We start from the raw sequence: 17,600 nt of genomic DNA on the forward strand, positions 1-17,600 counted from the left end.
ACCATTCTGCCAGAGAAACTGGTGTAACAGAGAGCAGCAGCTACTTAACAGCACATCCCCATGATTCATGACAGAAAGGAAAATTGCTGCATGCAATTAAAATGGATGAGGAAAAGTACAGTGTCGCAGGAAATAATTCTTGATTTCAGAGTTTGGCAAAATCAGTGACCCTATTCAATTCACAGCATTACAGTCAATAAGGGCACAGCTTGTCAACTGTCTGGTTTCATGCTGAATTTGAAAGCTAGTATTTAGACACGTGCAGTTCCATTAGATCTGGCTTGGCTCCTCACTGCACCACCAGCTAGAATAACCCTTCAGAAGGCACCTGTTGTTATAAACAGGGAGGGGCCACTTGAAGCACAAATTCAAGGGATTGACAGAGCTCAAGCTCCCACAGGAAGGATTCAGCATATTCCCTCTCTTACAGCAACTGAGACCTTCTGGAAGGCCCTTCAAAGCCCTGAGGGACCTTACTCCTACATCAACAGCCTGCACCCTCACTCATACAAGGAGTGACCGGATCCTTGGACTCCTCAGCCTTTTCCCTCAGGTTTCTGACAGAATTTGCTCACCAGTGACCACAAAGGGGCTGAGGTGGCTTCCTGAGCCAGGACCAGTGACAAAGCAGTTCATTTCTCCAGCTGGAATGCCAAAGGTTTGGCTCTCTGGGTTCACACCAAAGTCAGGCCCTGCCATCCCAAGCCCAGTCTGAGAGGGAGAGCAGTTTCCAGCCATCCAAGCAGAGATCACCCAGCTTTTTTTCCAAGGCTCTGTGCACCAACACAGTATGGGAATAAGGCAAAACCAGACAAACGTCCTTTTAGACTGATCTGGCTTCACCTGTGTGACCTTCCAGCTCCTTTCCCAGCCCCTCTGTGCCCCTGTCCTTGGAGGTGTTCCTGAACAACCACCACCAGACACCTTTGACAACAGCTGGTAAATGAGTCATCCTGCCTTGAGTATTTTACCCATCCCCCTGGCTACAAATCACAAACATTTACCTGTTCCCTGTTAGAAATTAAGGTCACCAGATGGCACGGTTTGCCTCTGGCAGCTCTGGGTTTTTTCCTTAAAGCACTTTGTTTTCAGCTGAGCTTGGACAAGGGCAGTGTAGCAGAACTCCAGGACTCAGAAGTTTGATTAAAGCGAAGTGAGGAGCCCTCTGTGGCCCTGAAGGGCTCAGCTGCAGCCAGGGCACAGAACCATCCATGTTCAGGACTTGCTCCTTCCCGAGGACTGAGTGCCTTGATTTTAAATGGATTATCCGGGTGGGACTCAGCTCAGATCAGTCACAGTCTGTATCGGCTTCTGAACGCCCATTTTGGCTTCATCCACAGTTTTAAATAAGAGATTGTCAGCTCCTGTCAAAACACCGGAGCAAATGACAGCCCATCCCTGCCTGTGCATTTCCCGGCTGCCAGGAATAGCAATCCCTGCCCCTCTGGAACACACACTCCTCTCGTCAAGCCAACCGCACAGCTCCAGCAAGAGTAAGGATTTCCACAACCGCCTCACTCCCCTGCACCCTACACCCACTGCTGCTACATCAGCATTCAAAGAAATAATTGTGTATATATATGCGTGCGTTTGTATGTAACTCTTTAGCGCTCTTGAGAGGATAAAAATGTGTAAACTGAAGCACTCTAGGTGCAAAAACGACACAATACATTTTTTAAAATGGATGTATTTTCGTTTTCAGCCCTGGCCACCAAGCAGGTGTGGGGGGCACAGACACCATAACCACCGCTGACCTCCCTCATGCCCCCGCGGTGCCCCACAGGCCCCATGTGCCCCCGGGACGCCCCACACACCTCCCATTAGAGCTGCAGACACCTCCCCGCCACACACAGCCCGAGCACGGACATCACACGCTCAAAATCCATCGCCACAGCCACAAAAGAGCCCCTTTATCTCCCTAAATCGCCCCCTTGCGGCCTCCGCCCCGGAACGCGGCGCGCAGCGGTCGTTTCCGCGGGGACGCCTGGCGGGTGCGCACCGCGGCGGCCAATATGGCGGCGCACACGCTGCGGGGCCTTTGCCGGCCGCGGCCGGGGCTGGCGCTTCTGTGCGCACAGTTCTCGCAGCGGGCCGGCACCGAATACCGGAGCTCCCACAGCCTGGACAAGCTGTACCCTCCGCGGCAGGACGGAACCGCTGCCCGGACCACGGTCAGAGGGCCGGGGGGAAAGAGGAAGAGGGCGAGGGACGGCGTCTGGGCGGGGTTTATTGGTTGATTGACAGCGGGGAGGCGGGCCATAGTCCATGGCATTTTACTGTGGGCGGGGTTATATTAAGGGGCGGTGTCAATTGGGTGGGCGGGGTTAACACGAGGGTAGGTGTGGGTGGGCGGGGTCACGGGGTGGGGCGGGCGTGGCGCTGCCTTGGCTGTTGTGGTGGGGCGGAGCGAAGGGGGCGGGGCAGAGAGAAGGGGGCGGAGACTGCGCCGGGTGGGCGGGGCCTGACGGGCCGTGTCCCGGGGTCGGGCGGGGGGGCGGGGCCCGGCGGGGGTGGGCGGGGGCCCGGCGGGGGGGTGGGCGGGGCCTGGTGCGGGTGGGCGGGGCCCGGCGGGCCGTGTCCCGGGGCCGGGCGGAGCGAAAGGGGCGGGGCCGGGGGCGGGGCCCGGCGGGGGGTGGGCGGGGCCCGGTGCGGGTGGGCGGGGCCCGGTGCGGGTGGGCGGGGCCCGGTGCGGGTGGGCGGGGCCCGCGGGCCGTGTCCCGGGGTCGGGCGGGGCCGTCCGAGGACACTCAGGGACCCCCGACACCGCCCCCGATGTCCCTTCCAGGCGGAGCCGCAGCCGCCCGTCCTCGACATCCCCATGGGTGAGTCCCCCCGCCCCGCACACCCGTGCCGGGAGCCGGGCATCGCCCCGGGCACCGAGACCGTGCTCGGCCCTTCCCGGCTCAGCCCCTGCCCTTCTCTTCCAGCTCGCCTCACCGTGTCCTACAGCCGGAGCAGCGGCCCCGGCGGTCAGAACGTTAATAAAGGTGAGGAACAGCTTCTCCCTTGATAAAAACCACCATTTTTTGCTCGTTTTTCTGTACCATGTGGCAAAATATTGAGAACTTGAAGTTAAACAGCGTTCTTCACGCTGCTGGGCACTTATTTGTCATTGTCATCACCCTGCATTTTAACACAGTGTCTGAGTCTTCATAGCGCTGGAGACCACGTTTGATGATCCTAGGAACACTTACAGGGATCATTCCTGCTACAGGTGCCACAAGGAACACCACTTCTATCCATAGATCAAATTTAATAGAGCCACGTGGATTCTGAACGTTCACTGTGCAATAAATTCTCAGCTTAATTCAAATAAACTTAAAATACTGCCTGCTCTGCCACTAAAAATGAGGTAGGCAGTGGCTGGCAATAAATCCTGTAGTGTCTAGAAAGACAAGTACCATGACAGGTACAAGTTTGTCTTGTAGAGCAATGTGTAAAAATACAGCGAGAAAAGAATTGTAACCTTCCAGGAAATTCATCATGGAAGCATCCCATGCTGAAAGCCAGCAGAGATCAGGCTGAATTATCTCATAAATCTGAGCTTGTGACATGGAAACAAAGACCCTGTTTCTTTTCCCCCCAGTGAATTCCAAGGCAGAGGTTCAGTTCCACCTGGCATCAGCCGACTGGATTCCCGAAGCTGTGAGACAAAAAATGGCTCTGATGGTACCAACCCTCCCCTTCCAAGCATGGTTTCAATGTCTCCGTGTCAGAACAAGACAGTCCCAAGGAGGTTTCAGTGGTCACATCACATTTTCCCATCCCTTCAGTACAGGAATAAGATAAACCGGGCTGGTGAGTTGATTGTGACCTCGGAGGAGAGTCGCTACCAAATGAGGAATCTGGCGATTTGCCTGGAAAAAATCCGGACCATGGTCACGGAGGCGACCGAGAAACCCAAGGTGGTGTCTAAGGAAACAGCACAGAAACTCATAGAGAGGTATCTTCATTAAAATGGTCTTTATTTGAGTTCAGGCTATCACGTTACACAATTTTGTTTGCAGCACTTTTAAACAATTTTGTTAATGCTGCTTTAAATTTACTTTTTAAAGAAATATCACTGATCTATTTGAATTTAACTGCTTTGCTGGGTAATATCCCCAGAACAGGGACTGGGTTTTTTTTTTCTATCTGAGGATGTTGGTTCATCAGATCTCAAAAGTTGAATATTTAAATGTTTTCCTTGTGCACTGAGGGATCTTTTGATTTTTTTTTTAGGGTGGAAAAAATGAACCGTGAGCGGCTACGACAGAAAAAAATACACTCAGCTATAAAACAGAGCAGGAAGGCAGATTTCGACTGAGAACAGCAGAGATCCAAGGCCTTGGCATTCCATCTTCTTAAAGAAGTGGCGTTGGCAGCTGTTGATGATGCTAAACTCATGAGCTGTATTGAATAAAAAGAGCCTGAGAGTGTAAATAAAAATATTTAACATCTTCTTTTGTAGCCAGTGATACACTGTGATGGTCTGTCAGTCATTTTTCAGAATAAATATTGTTCACATTTGAGAGGAAGTAAAAATTCTGATTTTTGTCAACCACTAGTTTTTTAATGTTCTTTGTGTTCTTCAAGCAGCCTGTGCTCCATCAGTACCCTCTTCTGCTGAACACAAAGCTACAGTAGATTTTTGGGGAAAGAAAGGGGAGAGTAAAAGCCGTTTCAACAACATATCTAAGTAGAAAACAGAATCTTAGAGCATTCAGTTTGGAAAAGACCTCAAGGATCATCAAGTCCATCCCTTAGTGTATCCCTTGTTTCTTTCCTTCTATTTCCTTCCTTTCAACTTTTTTTTTCCTTTGGTTGATTTTTATCTGACCAAACAAAGCACGTCATTTGGTTAAGGTAAAGCCACATCAGGAATCTGGCAGAAATCTCAACACCAGGAGACAGCACCCCCCTGTGAGTGCAGGAGGCTTCCAACCCTGGAAGTGGGACAACAAAACCCTTAGGACGAGTCCTCCAGGCTCGTTAGTGGACCCTGTTTAAGGAGAATGGTGTGATGTGTTTCACCACTGCCAAATGTGATTACTGGGAGGCTCAAAGAAAGCAAAATTACCATATTTTAATATCTGGCAGGGCCCCAGTGGCCTAATGGATAAGGCACTGGCCTCCTAAGCCAGGGATTGTGGGTTCAAGTCCCACCTGGGGTGGGGTGGTTCTGTTTTAGGAAAACCCCAAATAACAGAGGGAAGACATGCCTGGGGTTTTATTTGGGGCACACAGAGGTTATCAGGGCTCTGCTGCATCCCCTTTGGAAGCTTTGAGCTCTCCCCTGACAGAATGTTAATTAGCATTTGCAAAAACAGTGTTCTAAGCCCAGATCCTCCCCGAAATGGAATGCTGAGGGGATGCAGGAGCACTCCCAATGCATCCTGACATCCTAAAAAGCCCTGCTCTAGCCTCTGCATTCCTGCTCAGGACCAGACACCTCTTTTCACATTGTGCCCCACCGAAAGTTTTTCTGCAAGGAATCACTGAATCATTCAGGGTGGAAAAGACCTCTAAGATTTTTTAAGTCCAGCTCAGCACTGCCATGTCCACCATCAAACCGCATCCCCAAATGCCACACCCACGCACGATTTGAACACTTTCAGGGATGGTGAATCCCCTTTCTCCCAGGGCACGAGAGGGAGATCCCTGCCAGCACCCCTCTCACAGGTACAGACGGGTGTCTGAAGCTCCGTGCTGTGCCCTGACCCTTTACAAACAGGGAGATGTGACACTGAACGTCCTGCCACCATCACCATCCAGGACAGCAGCAGCCTCAGCTGATCCATCCCAGGTGACCGGGATCACCCGCTGCTCGGGGCTCCTTTCCCTCAGATTTGAAAAACTTGGACACAAGCAAAGGCGTAAAACCCTGGCTGAGCGCGTTACACCGGGGCGTGGAGGAGCTGCGATTCTCAGGGATTGCAAACACCACCCGACCTTGCGGCTGGTTTGACAGCACCCAAAACGTGTGACGGACGGCCGGAGGTGCGAGCGGCAGCGCGGGGAAGGAGCGGGACACCCCGGCGGGGAAAAGAATCACCCCAGATGGGACTCGAACCCACAATCCCTGGCTTAGGAGGCCAATGCCTTATCCATTAGGCCACTGGGGCGGCACAATCGCGTCTTTTAGGCGCCGTCACTTAACTCTCTGCTAACCAGACGGGAGCGTGACTGCGGGTCCGAATGGAGGATCCTGTTCGGTATTTCTGGGACTACCCCGATCTGAACTATCCCCAAAGCGAGGGGCTCCATCTCGCACACCTCCCGGCGCAGCTCAGCTAACGCGAGGTCGGGATGTATGTCCGGGGGAATGGAGCTCCCCGCGCAGCCCCCGGGGCCCGTGGGGAGCCGGCGCTGCGGGTTCAGGGCGCAGTGAAGCCCCAAAGCCGCCCGGGAACGGGGCTCTCGCTCCGGGGGCCGCGGAGACAGCGCGGGGAACTGCGGGCCCGTGGCCGAGTGGACAAAGCTCTGCTCCCCTAAGAGAGGATTCCAGGGGTCGAGTCTCACTTGGAGTTCCAGAGCCTTAATCACCCCCCGCTCCGGCTGGATCCAGCAGCGCCCCGAACAGGACACACCAAACCGACCCTGAGCCCAGCCCCCGGGAACTCGCTCCCGGCAGTAAGGAAAATCTCGTCCTACCTTGTCTCCGCCTGTTCCTTTCCCCAGGAGCCGGCCCCAGCGGAGGCTCAGTCCCGCCCGCCGCCTTTCCGAGCCCCTGTTCTGTGGATTGCCCCCCATCGGCACAGACCCCACCCTAAATCAGCCGAATCCGCCCCCAGCACAGACACGTTCTCTGCCCTTTGCCCCGCTGAACCCCCACCCCCGGGAGCTCCCATCCCGCACGGATCACCCGCCTAATCCCGGCGTGGGGAAATTGGATGCCTCCAGCACCTCTCGTGGCTTTAAAACAACCACCAAGGGACTCAATCCCTCAATCTTCTGATCCGAAATCAGACGCCTTATTCCATTAGGCACATGTTCACCCACACAAGTGGCCCCTGACACCCCCTGAGTGTCCCCCACATTCACTCCAGGGCATCCCCCACTCTCTATCCCTCCGGGAAGTGCGGCTGCCTTTCCCGACCCGACCCTGGTGATGGAGGTCCGAGTGCCACTAGTTCACTGTGGATGTGACCAACACGGCGTCACTGTGCCACCAGTGACAGGCGCTGCTTACAGCAGAACGCTGCAACACTGGGAAAACACCACGGGCCTCGTTAACCTCCTGTTTGTTCTCCTGCTGCAGCCGCTCTCCCCAAAACCGTGTTTCTCATCTCATCCCAAAAGAAGTTTCCTGAAGCCCACCAGAGGAAGGGATCAGTAGTCCAGGGCTTGGGCAGGTTCGTTGCTTTGCAGGCAGCGCAGCCTCCCACACCTTAGAGAGAAAAAACTACTTAAAAAGAAGCTTCGCTTTGTGTTTTACGGGTGTGGCATTACCCTGACCACAGCTGCCTTTAAAATCCATTACCTCCGCAGGAAAAGACCCTCCAGGCAGCCTTTTAATGCAACAAATCTGACAGGGCGTTATCCCAAAGATACTTACGGGGAGGCCTTTGGTCCCAGGGCAGCACAGCCGAGCTCTGTGACCCCAGTGACCAGCTCCTCCTGGAGACGTGGTTTCTGCTGCAGTGAAGCTTCCCGACCATACCAGCTTGTCCTGTTCCAGGAAGAGGTCCTCCATGCAAGGTGTACATGAACCAGCATCCCTGGGCTTCTTGGTTGTGTCTGATAATATAGAGAGCCCCTGGAAGGAGAGAGAAATGCAGCTGGAATTCCTTGACTCAAGGAACACTCAGCTCTGCCCAGACAAAGGTGATTAAACATCTGCTCCGCTTTGGCGCTTTCTGGGACACTGAAAGATGTCCAAAAGATGACTGGCTAAAGCCATCTTTTCACTAACATCCCTCCAAAAATCAGCTTTTCAGTAACGCCTCTCCTCTTCTCTACAGGTCCCAAAGAAAGCTGCTTGTTATCCCCTCGATCACAGCCTCACCTGAGCTCTGGGACCACACGATTTGCTGGACACAACATCCACCTTTGCACCCGAGCCTGGGGCAGCTTGTGGCTGCTCCTCGTTGTTTCCCTTTTCCATGAAATCTAACCGGGGACCAGTGGCCGGGAGCAGACAGTCACATCATACCATCAACTGCAGCTCTTGGCACGTGGAGAGAGCCTGGAGCTGCCATGGGGACCTCGCTGTCCCAAAACACATCGCGGACCGCCCCGACCTCCCTTCTTTGGTCTGTCCCCGCATCGGGCTCCGTGTCCTGCGCCGTGCTCGGACAGGACACTGGGTTATCCACCCCTCTGGGCGCTCCAGGCTCATCACCCTCTTCAACCCGCATCTCCCGCCGGGACGGGGAATGTCTTCGCACCAAGCGGCCACAGGCAGCGGCCGGGGGCAGGAGGCCCGGCGGCACTGACACGGGGAGAAGGAGCATGGAAACGGGGAGAAGAGGCATGGAAACGGGGAGAGAAGGAGCATGGAAACGGGGCTGGCAGAGACAAAACGCACCGCTCACCCCAGATGGGACTCGAACCCACAATCCCTGGCTTAGGAGGCCAGTGCCTTATCCATTAGGCCACTGGGGCTGCGCAGGGCGCGCGCCCCGGCCCGCGAGAACGCCGCCGAGGCCGCGCTGTGGGGACGTCCCGCGGCCACCCTCCGGACGGAGCCACCCCCGGGGCTGGGCCGGGGCTGCACCGGGAGCGCCGCCACCCGCTCGGGGCTCCCGTTTTCCCTCCATCCCCCGGAAGGGCAGAGATGCAAAGGGAGAAATGGGAAAAGATGATTTAAAAATTAGGGGAATGGGAGGGGGGGGGGGGAAAAAAAGTACCGACCACGAAGGGACTCGAACCCTCAATCTTCTGATCCGAAGTCAGACGCCTTATCCATTAGGCCACGCGGTCGCTGCAGTGCAGCCCCCCAGTGACGGTGCCTACCCCCGGCGTCACCCCCGTGTTCGCCCCCCCGGTACCTCTGGGGCCGCGCCGGGGACACGGGGACACGGGGACATGGGGTACACGGGGGACTCGGGGACACGGGGGGCTCAGGGGAACACGGGGAGGACACGGGGACACGGGTGACACGGGGAGGACACGGGGACATGGGGGACACGGGGGGCTCGGGGGACACGGGGGGCTCAGGGGGACACGGGGGGGACACGGGGGGGACACGGGGGGGATACGGGGGGGACACGGGGGGGATACGGGGGACACGGGGGACACAGGGGGCTCGGGGGGCTCAGGGGGACACGGGGGGGATACGGGGGGGACACGGGGGACACGGGGGACACAGGGGGCTCGGGGGGCTCAGGGGGACACGGGGACACGGGGGGACACGGGGGACACGGGAGTCTCGGGGGACACGGGGGTCCATGGGGACACGGGCATGCGTGGGGACGGCAATGGGGCATGGGAGTCCGCGGGGACACGGGGGATGGCAGGGGACGTGGCCGGGGAAGGACCGTCCGCTGCCATGGGGAATTCTGCTCTGCCAGAGGGAGAATCAAGTGTGGGACTGGATGACTGCAATTGCTGTCCTGGAGCCTTTCACAGAATCACAGAATCGTGGAACATCCTGGGTTGGAAGGGACCCACAAGGATAACTGGGATGACAGCAGGGAAAAAAAAGGCAGAGCTGTAGACGAGGGCAGCAGAGGAAAACACAGACAGATAAAAAACCCAGAAGTCTCTGAGTCTTTCATCTTAACTGCGAAGACTCAGAAAAGAACATAAGGAGCATGGGAGATCAGCAAGGAGGCAGAACCAGAAAATCCGTGGGTGCATAGAAGGCTCAGCGAGAAATGAAGACCTGGTGTGGTCTGCTGGGGAGCAGGACGGGGCTCAAAGGAGAGAGCCTCCCCGGCAGCCCTCAGCCACACGGGCACTAATTCCTGATCCATTTCAGTGGGGCTGCAGCAAACTCTCAGCCCGGTAAATGACACTAAATTTGCTGCTGAGTAGCTCTGGCTCTTTGCCTTTTCTTTGTGGGAATGGGCCCTTTCTTTTCCTCTCCTTCAAATTGTTGGATTTTTTTTTATGACCTTATTTTTCCTTGACCACAACTAAAGGCTACTCCCAAGAGCCAGCTGAGTGCATCAAACCATTAGCAAATTCTTTCTTCTAACAGATAAAATGTCTGTTTACAAAAAATCCATCCCTCATTAATAAATACCAAATCAACTTCCATATAACATATGACGTGTCCCAGACCGGTTCATAAGACACACGGTACCATTCTCCTCCTTATTTGAAAGCAGGAGATGATGCAGGGAGTTTTTATAGCCATCCTCACCTTTTCTCTTGGCACAGGTAAGTGCAAGGGGGGGATAGAAAACCTTTGAGGAATTCTGTTCTCATCTGTATAGGAAGGGATTTTTGTGTGTTAACCATGTTTTTCACATCCACAGCTCCACAACCTTTCTCTTTCCACGCATCTCTCGCAGGTTGAGGTCTTGCCTCATGTTTTTGTGTTTCAAGTGGAATTCTCTTTCCAGCAGGGGCTGTTCCAAAGTACCTCTGCACCTACTATGACATTGTTGACTACCTGAACATCTCCTCTCATGACAAGCTGCACGCGTACATTCTGCCCAAGATAAACCTGAAGCAGCCTGTGGAAGTGAAGATGGATTTCTTTCTGGTGGCAATTCTCTCTGTGGTAAGGACCCAAAATGATTCTTTACAACAGAAAACTGGGCTATCACTAGGCCAGGGTTTGAGTCTTCTGACAGCAAGCCCACAGGAGTGAGAATTAGCCCCTTCCATTTCAGCTTTCTGCTGAAAGCACTTTTGGAAGATCTGGAGTGTTTTCTCCCACTCCTTCTAGAAGTCACATCCAGATGAACAGTTTGCTTTGTAGGAGGCTCCAAAACCCCTGCAGAGTGCCTGAACTGGGCAGTGTGTTTGCAGGACACTGCCATGGAAATGTTAACAATAATCTATTATTTTTCCTAACCACTGGACTCTGTGCTCCCATTCTTCAGCCATAGGATCAAGAGCCATGAGCCCTGCTCCCAAGCCCAGTTACTGCAGTCTCTGCTCAGGGAAGAGCTGCTGCATTGGGTATAGCTAAGAAAATCAGCTAAATATCTTTGTTTCTCCAGGTGGAAAAGCTCCAGACAGTCAGTTTTTACTTCGTCCTCAACCTGGTAAGTCCCTCAAGAGCATTTCTCTCCTGATGCCAAACACAAAGCCTGGTGCCCAGCCTAGAGCTCATCTCTCTCCTGCAACTTCTTCCTCCAGGAATGGCAGAACCCTTTTGCAACCTGGGACCCACGGGATTTCTGTAATATTTCTGAAATTGTTCTGCCCATGGATACATATTGGTCGCCCCCTGTCTTCATCATGGAGCGGTAGGTTCCCCTTTCATTTTTATCCACTGGCTTAACAGAAATACAATGGATGCAAACCGTTGGTTATATTATAGGAAATGGGATAAACTCAGATGGCTAAAAGTTGTTCCCTTGAGCTCTCTGTAACCAAGAGCCTCCTAATTAAGATTAATGGTGACCACAGTTTATATAAAGCACTTAGTGGCTCTGTAATACTGTAACAGCTCCTGAAATATCTCATCTGGGCTGTAGCTAAAGCCGAGGAAGCAGCAGAAAGCAGCACTGCTGTGGAATAAAGTGACCTTTAGTAGTATCTGGAAAAATACAGGACAGAGCACTGAGGCTCTGACAGAGGGATGGGCACCTCCACCAGCTCTCCAGAGGGAGAAAGGAGTGAGAGGCACATCATATGAGACCAGGGAATGAGCCCCTGCCCTGGTGAGGGTAGAAAGCAGAGGACAGAAAGGCAGAAGGTGCTCAGGAGGTGCAGAGCTACAGCAAACCTTGGTCCCAAAGGGGTCATGAGCCTTTCTCCCAAACCTGGTTTCTTCTCCTCCTGCTGCATCCCATGGCTGGGTGGTGGCTCAGAGCCACCCAACAGAGTGCTCACAGCCTGGTTTATTGAGATGGAGGCACAGGCAGCAATCTCAGGCTCAGTCACTCTCCCTGTCTGTTCCCTCCAGAGTGAATGGGCAAAACCCAGAGCTGAATTACATGGTCCTCATGCACAACGGCAGCTTCAACTCCACCCGGCCCTACCAGGTCACCCTGACGTGCAGCTTGAGAATCCTCAAGTTCCCCTTCGACACCCAGACATGCAACTTGAGCATAGCTTCATTCCTCTACCCAGGTACAGCTGCAGGCTGAGCTTTACCACCTCTGGGCTGAATTTGGGGAAGGAGGACTAAATGAGTTGGGCCCTGGTAACTCCTGGGCTCCTGAGCAGCACCACACACTCACAGTGGGGTTGAGGTCATATGAGACCAGGGAAAATGGGTTAAAGTGCTGCCATTCTGTCCTGGCACATTTCCCAGCAACATCTCTGGAACAATCTGGCTGTTTTGTGGCAAGCCCCTCCCATGACTGGTTTCTACAAACCAAGAGACCCGAGACTAGGAGGCTTCCTGCAAAACTGCTACTTGTCCACAGAGCATTTTGCAGGACTGATCTTTAAACTCACCTGAAAGCCATGGAAATGGGAGGAAATCAATCACAGAATCCTAAGGTTGGAAAGTATTTCCAAGGGCATCAAATCCAACCACTAAAAGGACAGTTTCAGGGATTCAAACTGCAGTTAGAGTTCATCCCAACAGGAAAAGCTGAAAAATAAGCAGACGTGACACAAAATCTTCCCAGTCCCATCCACAGATGACAACTGCCCTCAGTCACCAGATGTTTGCCCTCTGATCCACATCCCCAGAGGTCCAGCCAAGCCTCTTCACAGAGACCTTTTTAATTTCTCCCTCGTGGGCTGAGAAACCCGAGCAGTGCATGAAACCTGCACCCTCAGTTGAGTGAAAAAGGGAGAGGAATAACTGACCTCTAAGAAATCCCTAAATTCTTCAACTTCCTTTCCCCCTCTGCCTCCTGCCCAAGCAGTAACCGAGTTAGTCATGAAGACGAGGAGGACACCAGCTGAGAACATGAAAGACAGCCAGAGTTTCTTCCTAACTGATGGAGAATGGAAGTTCACCAACCTGAGCATCATTGAATTCACGGAAATGGTGGATGACAAAGGATTTTCTGTGGTCACCTATGTGGTATGGCGGCACTTCTGTATTATATTGCACTGATATGGCACCAAAAAACCCCAGTATAAAACAAGGCAATTTTTTACATTAGGGGACCAGCATTTGCCAACACATTGAGTCATCTCCTGCTCAACAAATTTTGCCCATCTTCCTCAACAGATTTCCATGGAGAGACGGCCCACTCTCTACATTCTGAACCTGATCCTCCCAACGTGTGCCCTGTACTTGCTGGACATGGCTGTGTTGTTTGGACCTAGTTCTCTTGAGGAGAAAATCAACTTCCAGATTGCCATCATCCTCGGCAGCTCCATGCTGGCTGTGATTCTCAACAACAGCCTCCCAACTTCCTCCAACAAACCCCCCATAATAGGTACCCACCTTTATCGAATAAACCCTGATTTTCATGCCAGTAGCAGCCCTAAGGGCGGGCTTTGGGTGTTTATGGACACATTCATGATCCCTGAAGTCATGAACAGCTAAGCTTGATTGGCTTGCCAGGGTCAGACTTTCCCTGTTCCCCACCAGGCAATGCAACACAAGAAAATGCCAGTTAACCACAGCTTTCTGTTTTCCTGTTCCTCTGCAGTGTTGTTTTTCCTGGGCACCTTCCTACTCATGATCATGGCTGTGTTAGACACCTTCTTCCTGTTGTACCAGCAGCGCAAATCCCTGCGTTTGGACAAGGCCCTCAGAAGCCTCCAGCAAGGTAAAACAACCCCTAACACCTTTCACAGGGGCGGTTTGGGGCATTGTCCTGCACATTTGTTGGAGCTGAGGTGGGTTTCCTCAGGGCAGACAGTGCCCCGGGCAGTGTGAGCCCTGGCGCTGACACTGCCCCTTGCTCCCTGCAGACCCCCACGAGCTGCCCAAGAGCCCCCCAGGGAACCTGGCCAAGGGGGGGCCCCAACTGCTGCAGCCCCTCAAGGAGGCCCAGGGACAAGGGCAGCCAAACAAGCGCCTCTGGCAGCTGCAGGAGCTGGACCAGTTTCTGCCTGTTCTGGAGAAAGTGCTTCTCTACAGCCACCTCTTCCTGTCCCTGTTCTTTTTTACTGTGATTTCTGTCAAATGGAGCAGCTGAAGATCAGCTCTGCCCAGTGCCAGCTCAGTTGTTCTCTACTGTGTTGCTTCTGACCTCCTGCTGTAATCTGTTCCTGCTCAATTCACAGAGCTGCAGTTCAATTGCCTGAATAAAATTAAATCAAATTAAAATCCAAAGCCACGGGACCAGAGATCTGCATGCTAAGTGCTTTGTACTCTGGTTCAGTAGAACTACAGATGTTCTTGGAAGTATTCTGAGGGCTACTAAGGTATTTGAATAAAATAGTTGTAAATTCTGGGGATAACACCTTCATTCTACCTAATTCTGATCCCAAACATGACCAAGAGGAAAGGGAGTTGATTGACTTCTCTGAGAGGAGTTTCTATCTTGAGGGAAGGTGTTTAAGAATTCCACCTCACATTATTAAATGAAACAATACAAGTCTTTGCTATTGCTTCTGTGAGCTCCAGTGAGATCAGCAGCATTCAGAAATCCAGGGCAAAGAGAAAAGGAGCACCAGATTAAGTGTTTTTAAAAATAACTAAAAGAGTAACTTCTTTTATGTGCATCTCAATACTCCTTAAACTTCTTTTGCAATTGGTTTCTCCTAAACAATCACAATCAGGCCAGAAAACAGCCCCAGACCTGTACCTGCAGAAGTCCTGAGACACTCCAGACACACAGATCACTGCCAAGTGCACTCCAGAATTTCAAAGGGCTACACATCCTAAAGTTCTGAGCAAGTGTCTGCTACAAGGGCAGGAGAACTCCATTCCCTGCACCTCGTGGTAACAGAGAGAGACAGGAGGTTTATTTGCATTTCACAGGGCTCAGTTTGATCAGCAGGAGAGGGTCCTTGCTACCAAAACAAGCTCATGAGTAGAAAACACAAAATCCAGGAAAAGTGGAATGTTTGCAAGTTACTGTATTGCTCCACGTTACCTAGAACTCAAGTCTAAGGTCTAAGCCACAGACAGAGAAAGCTCTTTATTTATAAGATCATGGAGTCTGAAAGTCATTAAACTGCTCCTTGACCAGTTTACAGATCAGCAACTGACTTGTGGGGCCAGTATGGATATTTCTCCTTGTCCAGTTTGGTTTCAGGGAAGGCTTCATTCAAATCTTCAAACGTCATCTGTTCAAAGGGAATCATGTTCTTGAGCTTCTGGAGCTGTGGAAGAAGGAACAGACACATCACAAGTCAGTGGTGAGCAGGAAGGAGCAAAGCACAGCCAGGAGAGGTGTGGCAGTGTGGGGTCCAGAGAATATTCCCTGAGCAAAGTGCAGCCTCACCTGCTGCTCGTAGTGGGCGATGCGGGCTTTGGAAGCCTGGATGTACTCAGCAGTGCTCTTGGCCTGGGGAGAGCAGAGCACATGGGGACTGTGGTTATGATAAAGGCAGTGACCCAGAGCAAACCTGCACACACACACCCCACCACACTTTCAGCTGGCATTAAAATCCATTGTTACACTGGGTAAGTGATGGAATCTCCAGCAGATCCCAAACAGGCAAACCCTTCCTTGTGCAGAGATCCCCTTGCTAAGAAAGACAGGCACATGTGTGAAGGGCAGAGCTATGCCCTGCCTCAGGATGCCCTGTCCGTGCAGGAGGACACCCCTTCCCATCCCCACAGAAGGCAGGGACAACCCCAGCAGTAGGAATGATTCACTTACAGCTTCCTTCTCCTGGGAATCAATCTTGGCAGTTTGTGTATCCACAGGCTCAGGAATCTTTAGTGCACTGAACTGTAAATTGAAAGACAGATTTTTATAAGGTTTGTTTGACTGAAACAATCCCTCACATTGAGGTCACCTTCCCTAGCAGCAGGAAGCATTCTCTCCTTTCTTCCTAGAACTTGCTCACAACCATGTAAGTTAATGAGCTAAAAGTCATCAATGCAGCTGTCCCCTGTCCCTCCCAAGTGGCCTTTGCATCACCCAGGAGCTTCCAGCCATCTCCTCTGTCTTGCCCACCACCCCCAGGACACACACCACCACCAGTTTCTCACAGCACTGTAAGGAAGCTGGAAGGTCCAACACCACAGACTTACCCTATTAAAGAGTTATTGCCCCCAACACAAAGCTCCCAGACCCATCTGAGCTCAGCGGGTGCCTCCAGTCTTGGGAGGCAAATTTCCACAGGGACACAACCAATCTCCTCTGCCAACCCTAGTGTTTTCCTCTCAATACCCCAATTAAACTCCAAAGAGCAATACCCAGCTGGCAAGGAGACTGACCTTCTTCTCGAACTCATCCACCATTCCAGCTTTGGCAACATGAGCTTTGTAGAAAGCCCAGTCGATGGCCGGGGGCTTCTCTGGCAGCGCAGCCAGCCTGAGGGGTGGAAGCACAGCAGAGATGAGCAGCAGCCTGAGCATCAGTACAGCCTGCTATGTTTAGTTTAGGTCTTTTCAGATTTGAAACGAGCCATTTCTGCAAATCCCTCTGCCCTTGGAACAGGCTCCTCTGGACAGACAGACAGAGCTCAGCCTGCAGCTCTGCCTCTCTTCAGCCCCTCTGGGTGCAGCCCTTAAGGAAGGGAGGCAATCCCTTAACACGGAGCCAGAGGCAATCAGCACACATTCCCTGCAACAGCCAGCACTTGTATCAGACAGAGGATGCTAAAGGATCTGAGAAGTGCACGTGAATTTATAGAGCATTTAACAGTGACAAACTTGTGCCGAAGCAAAGTGCGTTCACAGAACTCAGCTATGGGTTTACCCAGGGGAAGATTAACTAAAGGTGATTTGCCAAAAAAAGCCACCAGCCGCCTCAAGGTGACCTGCTTTAATACCTGGGAGGACACTCCTGCGGGACCGCAGACAGTGACAGCCCCCAGCGCTCACAGCTGGGTGGCTGGGCGAGGACGGAGCGGCCCTGCCGGAGCGGGGCGGGCACTCACCGGGCCGTCAGCGCATCGTTGCGGGTCTTCAACGCGTTGAACATGGCTCGCTGGTTCGGGGGCACTCGCTCGGCGAAGGCCGCCCAGTCCACGGCCTTAAGGGCAGCTCTGCGTCCCGCCATGGCGCCGCCTGGCCCGGGAGAAACCGGTGGGTCACGGCGCCGGCGGGGACCGGGGCTGGGGAGAGCGGCTCCGGTCGGGAAAGCGGCACCGAGGGGCGGGATGGGGCGGGACACGGGGGACGAGGACACGGAACGGGGACACTGGGGGGATCGGGATACGGAGAGAACGTGGACACTGGGGTCGCTCCTGAGCCCCGCCGCGACCTCACGCTGGCGCCCGTCCTCTCCCACCAGCCTCCCAACACCGAGAACGTCGGCAGCCTGTCCTATACTCCAGCCTCTGGATTCCAGAACCCCCTCCCCGCCCCCGGGACCCCTTTCCAGGAGCCCGTACCGCTCCCCGGAGCCCCCTCGGCCCCGCTCCCCCTCCCCGGCCCCACTCTCACCTTCACTGACCGACACCGCAGTCCCCGCCGCCGGAAGTACCGCCCCCTCGGCGCCCGTCGCCCAATCAGAACA

At 53.4% G+C, this 17,600-nt stretch overlaps 3 protein-coding genes and 4 non-coding genes across 7 annotated transcripts; 3 read left to right on the top strand and 4 right to left on the bottom strand.

Moving 5' to 3' along the window:
- The first annotated feature begins 1,896 nt into the window (after positions 1 to 1,896).
- Positions 1,897 to 4,457, top strand: MRPL58 (mitochondrial ribosomal protein L58). Its single transcript, XM_066331960.1, has 6 exons — positions 1,897 to 2,171; positions 2,786 to 2,822; positions 2,928 to 2,987; positions 3,587 to 3,669; positions 3,774 to 3,943; positions 4,222 to 4,457. Exons 1-6 carry the CDS (start codon positions 2,013 to 2,015, stop codon positions 4,304 to 4,306), a joined length of 594 nt encoding a protein of 197 aa, XP_066188057.1. The 5' UTR covers positions 1,897 to 2,012; the 3' UTR covers positions 4,307 to 4,457.
- A 623-nt stretch (positions 4,458 to 5,080) lies between these two features.
- On the top strand, positions 5,081 to 5,153 carry TRNAR-CCU (transfer RNA arginine (anticodon CCU)). Its single transcript has one exon. It is a non-coding gene; the product is annotated as a tRNA-Arg (tRNA).
- Positions 5,154 to 6,031: 878 nt separating this feature from the next.
- TRNAR-CCU (transfer RNA arginine (anticodon CCU)) lies at positions 6,032 to 6,104 on the bottom strand. The gene has a single exon. It is a non-coding gene; the product is annotated as a tRNA-Arg (tRNA).
- A 2,409-nt stretch (positions 6,105 to 8,513) lies between these two features.
- Positions 8,514 to 8,586, bottom strand: TRNAR-CCU (transfer RNA arginine (anticodon CCU)). Its single transcript has one exon. It is a non-coding gene; the product is annotated as a tRNA-Arg (tRNA).
- Positions 8,587 to 8,831: 245 nt separating this feature from the next.
- TRNAR-UCG (transfer RNA arginine (anticodon UCG)) lies at positions 8,832 to 8,904 on the bottom strand. Its single transcript has one exon. It is a non-coding gene; the product is annotated as a tRNA-Arg (tRNA).
- Positions 8,905 to 10,259: 1,355 nt separating this feature from the next.
- Positions 10,260 to 14,281, top strand: LOC136369539 (5-hydroxytryptamine receptor 3A-like). Its single transcript, XM_066332441.1, has 8 exons — positions 10,260 to 10,308; positions 10,494 to 10,654; positions 11,100 to 11,144; positions 11,239 to 11,348; positions 12,011 to 12,177; positions 12,927 to 13,087; positions 13,238 to 13,448; positions 13,665 to 14,281. The coding sequence occupies exons 1-8, from the start codon at positions 10,260 to 10,262 to the stop codon at positions 13,892 to 13,894; spliced, it is 1,134 nt and encodes a 377-aa protein (XP_066188538.1). The 3' UTR covers positions 13,895 to 14,281.
- Positions 14,282 to 15,073: 792 nt separating this feature from the next.
- On the bottom strand, positions 15,074 to 17,597 carry ATP5PD (ATP synthase peripheral stalk subunit d). Its single transcript, XM_066331961.1, has 6 exons — positions 17,528 to 17,597; positions 17,020 to 17,149; positions 16,355 to 16,451; positions 15,792 to 15,863; positions 15,411 to 15,473; positions 15,074 to 15,288 (listed from the first exon to the last, which is right to left on the bottom strand). Exons 2-6 carry the CDS (start codon positions 17,139 to 17,141, stop codon positions 15,157 to 15,159), a joined length of 486 nt encoding a protein of 161 aa, XP_066188058.1. The 5' UTR covers positions 17,142 to 17,149; positions 17,528 to 17,597; the 3' UTR covers positions 15,074 to 15,156.
- Between the last annotated feature and the right edge of the window lie 3 nt (positions 17,598 to 17,600).

This window comes from Sylvia atricapilla, chromosome 18 (assembly GCF_009819655.1).
Source record: "Sylvia atricapilla isolate bSylAtr1 chromosome 18, bSylAtr1.pri, whole genome shotgun sequence".
NCBI lineage: Eukaryota > Metazoa > Chordata > Aves > Passeriformes > Sylviidae > Sylvia > Sylvia atricapilla.